This window comes from Oncorhynchus mykiss, chromosome 21, assembly GCF_057628025.1.
Source record: "Oncorhynchus mykiss isolate SJ-2025 chromosome 21, ASM5762802v1, whole genome shotgun sequence".
NCBI classification, from domain to species: Eukaryota; Metazoa; Chordata; class Actinopteri; order Salmoniformes; family Salmonidae; genus Oncorhynchus; species Oncorhynchus mykiss.
In genome coordinates this window covers 50,697,501-50,706,215 of record NC_143042.1, presented here as the reverse complement: position 1 = coordinate 50,706,215, position 8,715 = coordinate 50,697,501, and the positions used below count along the sequence as shown (strand labels likewise).

The following is an 8,715-nucleotide window of genomic DNA, read 5'->3' as shown; positions in this document are numbered from 1 at the left end:
TGCAAGAAGCAGTGGTAGTGATGGGGTAACAGGACACTAGTAGAGTGGTGATCAGGTACAGTGTGTGTTGCAAGAAGCAGTGGTAGTGATGGGGTAACAGGACACTAGTATAGTGGTAGTGATGGGGTAACAGGACACTCGTATAGTGGTGGTGATGGGGTAACAGGACACTAGTATAGTGGTGGTCAGGTACAGTGTGTGTTGCAAGAAGCAGTGGTAGTGATGGGGTAACAGGACACTAGTAGAGTGGTGGTGATGGGGCAAGAAGCAGTGGTAGTCCACTGTGGGATTTTGGAGAAGAAAGAAACACATTGAAAATAATATAAATGTCAATATCTGTAGTGGTTGATTAATGGCTTGTGTGAAAACATAGTGGTTGATTAATGGCTTGTGAGAAAACATAGCGATGGGGGAAAATCGCTACAGTACATATCGGGATATTATTTTTGCTGATATATCATGTAGTTTAGTGCTAGTTAGCTGTACCTGCCCCAAAACTCCACACCAAAACTTCCTAGCGTTTCTCCATCTAGGGAGCCAAATTGTTTTCAGAACTTTTATTTCCATGAATGATCAAATTTGTTTTCTCATGGCTCTCTCTTGCCCCTCTGCAGCAAACATATTGTGAGCAATATGTTTGGAACATGGAATCGCAATAAAATCACAGTGTCAAATCGAAAAAACGAATAGAACGAGAGAGTAGTGAGAATCGCGAAACCTATCGTATCAACTTTGTGTATTGTGATAATATCGTATTGTGAGGTCACTGGCAATATCCAGCCCGCACACAACTAACTCAAATCAATAAAGGAGTTAGGACAATATAGTTTTAACCATGTTATATTTTAATTTCTGCAGAGACAAAAATTACAAGCAATTTATTTACAGAAACCTGTACAAAAGCAAATTAAATTATGTAAAATATTTCATAAATAGAAGTTGACTTGCGTTCAATACATTTTGCCATGTTCAGCTAAGCTGCGTGCATAGTGAATCATAATAAACAATGATAAACTGTTTACTCAATTTCTATATCAACATCCAAGTCGCAGGACAAATAGTTTATGGTTAATATCACAAATCTCATCACAGACTGTGAATGCTCAACAACGAATAGGAGAGAGATCCGACTCAACATACACCTCAGGTAGCAAAAATATGACACATTTTTTTCTTCTAAAAACCAAACTTGACCGTCATCTGTGGATTACCAGGTCAAGGAAGGACCCATTTGATATTGTCCCTGTTTCTTTTCTATCAGATAATATTGTACATTTAGAAGTAAGCACAAGTAGCCTATTGAATGTTTGAGTAAAGAATTGCATTTTTTGACAATCAAAAAAGCTTATTATAACACTATATAGAAATTTCTCAGTCTTTCTAGAAACACAGACATGCAATTTCCTTTATGTTCACTGAAAGTATAACACAACGAGAACCCACTATACAACTTCTTTCTTGTTTCCAGTGTTGTAACGCATCATGCTTTGTAAAACATTGTGTATGTGTTGAGCTTTTGTTTGTAATGCATGTGTTGTAAATGTGTTTTAGGGGTTGCTTTACGTCCTGAGGTGTGCATTCTGTCAGCATCTCGACCTTGCAGCATTTTTTTTGTAACATTTCTTTTTTTTTTTTTACTCCTCACTTTTCCAACCTCTGCATTTAGCATTAATCGGCTTCCTCGCGTCCTGAACTGTCAAATGTCTCCAAGCGTTTCTTCTACTACACTCAATGTGTTCAATCCAGGAGAGTTGTTTCATGCACACAAGGTTGTCGCACTGAATATGTACATCAGCAGAACACTGTAGCAATAGGATAATCATTTTTCCATTACGTCATCATTATTACTAGTATTAAGCAGTACAAAAAGTAGTCATTTGGTTATGAAAGTACACTATGCTAGGAATGGATATTAATACCTTGAACATTCCACGTTGAGACCCATCCAATAGCCACTCCACATCATTGTACCACACCGTGTCAACAGGCTTACAAACATTTGACTGGTCACATCCCGAGAAGACAGAAAGTAACTGGATCGTTCCTCGATCGTACAAGTTCCTCAGGAGGTATTTAAAATTGGACTATAATATCATCCCCACTACTTTTAGAAAGCATGTCAGCATAATTGGTTTTGTACCATTCCAAACCAACATTGAATCATACCAATCGGTATAAAAAGGCACAATTGCATATTTTGCATTCACTCTACAGTTTTTTTTTGTTTTGTTTTTTTACATTTTTGTTTTTTTTACAGAAGCACTCTAAATATACAAAGTTGCACCAGAAAATATAAGAGAAAAAAAACCCAGAATAAAATGCATAACGTTGATTATTTCCAATATTCTGATTGTTATTGTATATCAAATACAAAAAAAAAAGAGGGAGAAATGAAACGTAAATGCCGTGCCGGTAGAAAGTTGTGAATCGTCTCACTGTATTATGTATGTCAGACTTTTCCAGGTGAGGACGCAGGATAGGGTAGGACTACTTCAACTGAATCTCTGTTATCACTGTATGGTTTACTGTAGGGTTTACTGTAGGGTTTACTGTAGGGTTTACTGTAGGGTTAACTGTAGGGTTTACTGTAGGGTTTACTGTAGGGTTAACTGTAGGGTTAACTGTAGGGTTTACTGTAGGGTTTACTGTAGGGTTAACTGTAGGGTTTACTGTAGGGTTAACTGTAGGGTTTACTGTAGGGTTTACTGTAGGGTTAACTGTAGGGTTTACTGTAGGGTTAACTGTAGGGTTTACTGTAGGGTTTACTGAAGGGTTAACTGTAGAGTTTACTGTAGGGTTTACTGTAGGGTTTACTGTAGGGTTTACTGTAGGGTTAACTGTAGGGTTTACTGTAGGGTTAACTGTAGGGTTTACTGTAGGGTTTACTGTAGGGTTAACTGTTCAATGGAATTGGGGAACGCTGTGAAAATGTGTCTGAAAGGAACAAAACAAAACCAACAATCAACAAAATATGATGGAACATGAAATAAATATGCTAAATAAACATCCATTTATTCCTCTTCAAATCGATATACTTATTAATCGTACTACATGGCTAATGTCTGTTAGGTAAAACCAAAGCAAGCAACAAGATGGACCTCCATGTTCACTGGTTAAGGATTTTTTTTTGTACATTTTTCTTTGACATTTAATTCTCCTCATTAAGTGAAGTAAATTCCCTTTAAACATGCAGTAAAAAGTACATATTTATGTATACAGTTTATAAGCATAGGAGCGCTTCTTCGAACGACAAGTAGTACTTACAGACTACAGATTGGTGGACTGCCAAATAGCAGTTGTTTTGAACCAAAGGGTTAGCTAACATATACAAGGGTTTTCATTGCATCTGATATTCATTTTTCTCAGTTATGGCGGCAAGACCTTGTGCCTACTTACAGTACCGGCAGAAAAACACAACTTGCGATGGGTAAGGAGGCACAATATCTTCATATTATGTGTGTGTGTGTGTGTGTGTGCATATGGTTGTGTCAGTCCAAACTACAACAGATATTCTCCTACATGTTGTGCCCTTGTTCAATTCAACCCGTACTCTCACTATACAGTTACACGTGTGTATTTAAAGCAAACATAACTACCGAAAGCTATTCCTACGTGGTATTGTAGTTACTCTCTGATAAAATGATGAATCCATATGCCAGTTTGTGTTCCCTACGTTTTGGTTTCTCGTTCATACTAACTTGCAAGGTACAATGTTAAACCATTGTATTTTCACACCCCTTTTTCTGACTGTACATCAGCAGGTGTGTTTGATTGTACTTCATTGAGCAGATTCTTACATTCTCAAAAAGATGTCTGTCTGTGTCAATGTGAAAATCTACTTCCGCCATTAGTGACATCTCCATTTATGGGAAGGTGGACATGGACTTAAGAGTGTACGTCTATGCTTACTATTATACGATAGATATACGATAGATAGTGTGTTCGTGTCAGTGTTATGTACCATGTGCATGTTCAATCTAGCACACACGCTAACACAAAATAAATGTCACGGCAAAACCTCACCACATCACTGTTCTGGTTCAGCTCAACCTACCCTGTCATGTTCACTCTTACATACCCAGCACCTCCCATAACTAACTCACCTAAAGTGTAACCATGACATGTTAGCTGTGTGTGTTGAATTGTGTCTGCTTGTCTGTGTGGGCAAGAGGATAACCATAATCAGCTTTGTAACTTTCATCTGAATAGGAATCAATATTTTCCGGGGGTGATACAGTATGCACAACCACGTACACATATTACGCAATTCAAGCAAAGAATGACAACCAATTCAGATTGGCTCTAGATAGAAAATTACATCTGGAAGGGCGGTTTAGTCTTCAACTCTCAGGCCATCCAAAGACAGAGAAAGAGAGGCAGAGTAAGGTAGAGAGACAAGTGAGCTTTAAAGGTCAAAGGGTCTGAATCGATGTATAGGTACAACGTACACTTGTGTTGGTGTCTATGAGAGAGACAAAGTGAGCACACTCGTAAATAAGCATACTTGGACATCAGTTCATCGTACATTGTGTGTTTCTTGGACTCCTATGGCTAGGACATTGTGTGTTTCATGGACTCCTATGGCTAGGACATTGCCAATCGTATTGACTCCTCCATTTGTCAATGATATTCTGCCACGAATGAGGCGATATGCACCGTCTTATCCACAGGACAGAAAGTTAAAGCTTAGTCTTTCCCAAATGTTGTGATCTATGATGCCATGCTAGTAGCTTTCACAGTCTGTTGTTGTTTGGTTGTGTTTTGGAGGAACGCAACTTAATATCATAAGCTGTGGAAACTACGGGATCAAGAGTGGGTAGCACAGGGTGGGGGGGGGGGTGGGGGGTCATGACACGTGACATGTGTTACGTGACACATTATTGAATGTATATGACATTTGCATCAGGGTGGGAGTGCCACTAAGTCCCCAAAAGGCATGACATCGGTCCTCTGTCACACGTTTCATTGTCACACTCGAGTTATAGTAAAAGATGGGGGGAAAAAAGGAAGGTCCTCTTTTTGTACAGTACAGTCTTTGGGAGGTGGGGTCAGGGAGAGATAATGCATGCATGTTTTATGGAAATGAGTTGGTAATTGTACAGTGGTGATCATCAGGCAGCAGTAATGTTCCCATCGGCCCGACTCGCCGGCCGGCAGCAGTTATCCAATGTCTCACTTCAAGTCCCACCAATAGCCCCATCCTCCTCTTCCTCTTGCAAGATAAGGTCAGAATCTGAATTACAAAAAGGAATTATTTTTGTATCCACGTTGATTTTAGCATTGTTTCAAGTTGTTGTTTTTGATGTTTGTTGTTGTCTAGTAGAGGGGTTATCCTTGGACCTTTCCTGCTCAGTTAAGGTCGGTCTGGTACAGTAAAAAGTGTCTTCAGTTGTTGTCGTCGTGGTTGCCTACTATAGTTGTTGTTGTTGTTGTTAGAACCATGCATACCGTGGCGCTAGCTCCACCGCCCCCCCCTCACAGGTAGACCTCCCGGCGGGTGAGCGTGCCACAGGATGAGGGTTTGTATTCCCCGGTGGGGGCCAGGGGGATCTCCTCGATGGGGTGACCCACCACCACCCCCTCCTCGACCCCCGGCGGGCTGAAGCTGGGCGAGCCGAAAGCTTCGTAGGAGGACGAGGAGGAGGCCATCTTCTTATTGAGCAAGTTGCGGTTGCGGTCGTTGCCCAGCATCACGTGAGAGGAGGGGTCTCCGTTGGCCATGGCGACCAAGGCTTCCTGGCTGCCAGGATGTTGTTGCTGCTCGGGAGGGTTGCTGCCGCTACCGCCACTGGTCATGAAGGTGGAAAGCTTTGGTTGTTGGGTGGTGGTCGTCTTGGGCCGTCGCTCGGGCGACGTGCGCACAGGCATCCAGCAGGAGTCCGAGTGGCCGTACTCGTCACATTCCCGGGTGCACTTGCCTGTCATGGCTACGTCAGGCAAGGTCCGGGTGTCTAGAGGGTAGAGAAGGAAAATAGAGAAGGTTCGTTAGTGAAAGTGTTCCGTTTCCCCAAAGTGGGACTAATATATAATTAATAGAAAAGCTGAGTCTTTCACACTGACAATTCCTGCCACTTTGTTGAGGGTTGTGGTCGCAAGAAATTTGTTAACAGGAAGATTATTTTTCTTCCCTTAGCTGCGTGAGTCTGTACATTTTCTCATAAACGCTGTTATTATCACATCTCAATGTGTTCTATCATTGGAATTGTATCACTGACAGATGTATTCAGATTGAATTGCTAAAAATTTATTTTGCTTTCATGCAGAACACACACCACATGACCAAAACAAACAAAAAAATACACTTTAAAAAAAACAAAAAACAACACCACACCTCAAACTGAAACAAAAGTGACATGAACCGTAGCTGAAATAATGTCAGACTTCAAAATGTGGCGTTTTGAAAATAGTGTTGTCAAATGACATGCTATCTACTCTGTATGTGTGAGTAGACTGCTGTACTGCAGGATGTGAGAGAGACTGTGATATCAAGCTCTAGATAAGCCAAAGTATTTTCTAGAGACACAACGTAGTCACTGTCTGAACCAAGTAATCTACTCGTCAATCACCTAGTCTCCTCTAAAATCCTCTGCTAAGGACCTTAACCAATTACCAGGCAGATAAAGGAAAGCGAAGATTGACTACAGTGTTATTTGTTTTGAAAGAAGCGTTGTATGCATTAAACACAACACTAAAAACTAGCACTGCAACGAATGTACAAGACGCACCATCAAAAGGGTCACTACTACCGCGACTACGGCTGCAGCTGGTCACCATACCTGTGGTATTGTTTACTTGGTAAACCAGATCAGAAGATCCACAGATAAGATGTCTACGATAACTGTGTATCTTATGAGTCGAAACAGATGTACAGCTCAGATGTAAAGCTATAAGTTGACGTTCAAAGTTGCCAGCGGCATTGTGACATGCACTGAGGTTACCAAACTTTAGGAACACCTTCCTAATATTGAGTTGCAACCCATTCTGCCCTCAGAACAGCCTCAATCCGTCGGGGGTATGGACTCTACAAGGTTTCGAAAGCGTTCCACAGGGATGCTGGTCCATGTTGACTTCAATGCTTCCTACAGTTGTGTCAAGTTGGCTGGATGTACTTTGGGTGGTTGACTATTCTTGCACCTACAAACCTGGCACCTACTACCATATCCCGTTCAAAGGCACATGCATCCTTTGTCTTGCCCATTCACCCTCTGAATGGCAGACATACATCATCCATGTCTCAATTGTCTCAAGGCTTAAAAATCCTCCTTTAACCTGTCTCCTCCCCTTCATCTACACTGATTGAAGAGGAGTTAACAAGTGACATCAATAAGGGATCTTAACCTTCAACCTGGTCATGACATGAGCAAAATGTTTTGTACACTCAGTATAGATGCCATGTTAGATGGGTCTGCCAATGGCTAGAAAGATGTGATGTATGAGATTAACAAGCAAGGAGAGGTAGAGTGCAGAAAGCATGCTGCCCTGGCTTTAGAAAATGTTAACCATGGCTTACTTTTAATGCTCTTTATCTCCTGTAAAAGAAGAATAGAATAGAATCACTGGTTGTGCTTGGCATTGTGGGTATTTAGAAAATAATATACGGTATGAGAAATTCTCCACTGCATTGAATTAGACTGCAATTCAATATAAAACAAGGTATCAATGAAACTAATGAAAGATATGTATAGAAACATGTCTAGTTTGGACTGGAGATAAACATGCTCTAAGACAAGACTGGATAGAGATTAGGGTTGCAAAGGGAGGGTCATTTACTGGAAACTTTCAAGTTTACCAGTAAACTACCGGAATTGTTGTTTCTTTCAAGGATTGCAGGTACCTTAGTGGTTCGAGAGTTGGGCCAGTAACAGAAAGGTTGTTGGATCGAATCCCTGAGCTGACAAAGTAAAAAAATCTGTCATTCTGCCCTCGAACAAGGCAGTTAACCCACTGTTTCTACTTTCCTCAGAAGGCTGTCATTATAAATATGAATTTGTCATTAACTGACCTACCTAGTTAAATATACAAAATATATCACAAGTGGCCCTTTCTGGTATTTCAGATTATAAGTGTCTGTATTTAAAAATATAATTTATATTTTCCAAATAAAAAAATCAACCGACAAAGCTGTAAAACCTTATCCTATAAAAAAATTAAAATAATACTAGCTATGAATAATAAAAAAAAACATTCAAGTATAAACTACCAAAGTTACGATAGATTGACGTAGATTTTCTGTTAATTAAAAAAAAAATGACTGAAGATTCCCGTAACTTTGGTAAATTACCAGTATCTTTGCAACCCTAATATAGATAGACAAAAGATAGAGAGGGACAGAGCAGGAGAGCAATACAACTCTGTTGATTGGGATGCTTCTTATTCCATTTACATTTTCAAAGCTACATCTTAAATCAAATGCATCGTGAGTGCCATTCCGCTGTTCTGTTTCTGAGTCCCTTGCCTATTCACCACAGAAATACAGATCACAATACTGCAAATCACCTCAATAAATCAAGGTAGCCATGGGTCATTACAAATCCATATGCAGTCGATGAGAAGTGGGTATATGTAAGTGTTTGTTAGCCTAGACGATATTTTGGAAACATATTCAAGACATTTGGTGGATTTTCCATGGCATTTGTGACCCAGAAAAATATATACATTTCAGCCCCCCCCCAAAAAATGCAGGAAAACAAAGAGAATGAAGTCATGGCAACCGCA

At 40.2% G+C, this 8,715-nt stretch overlaps 1 protein-coding gene across 4 annotated transcripts in view; it reads right to left on the bottom strand.

Moving 5' to 3' along the window:
• Positions 1-827: 827 nt before the first annotated feature.
• The window catches only part of LOC110500755 (protocadherin-7), a 212,064-nt gene continuing 204,176 nt past the window's right edge, over positions 828-8,715 (bottom strand). For 3 of the 4 annotated variants that reach the window (XM_036958265.2, XM_036958267.2, XM_036958268.2), the window contains one exon: positions 828-5,951. In XM_036958265.2, the coding sequence (XP_036814160.1) occupies positions 5,476-5,951 (476 nt within the window). In that variant the 3' untranslated portion in view covers positions 828-5,475. Of the gene's footprint in view, positions 5,952-7,510; positions 7,530-8,715 lie in introns of all 4 variants that reach the window. The other variant, XM_090213322.1, reaches the window with a different exon arrangement.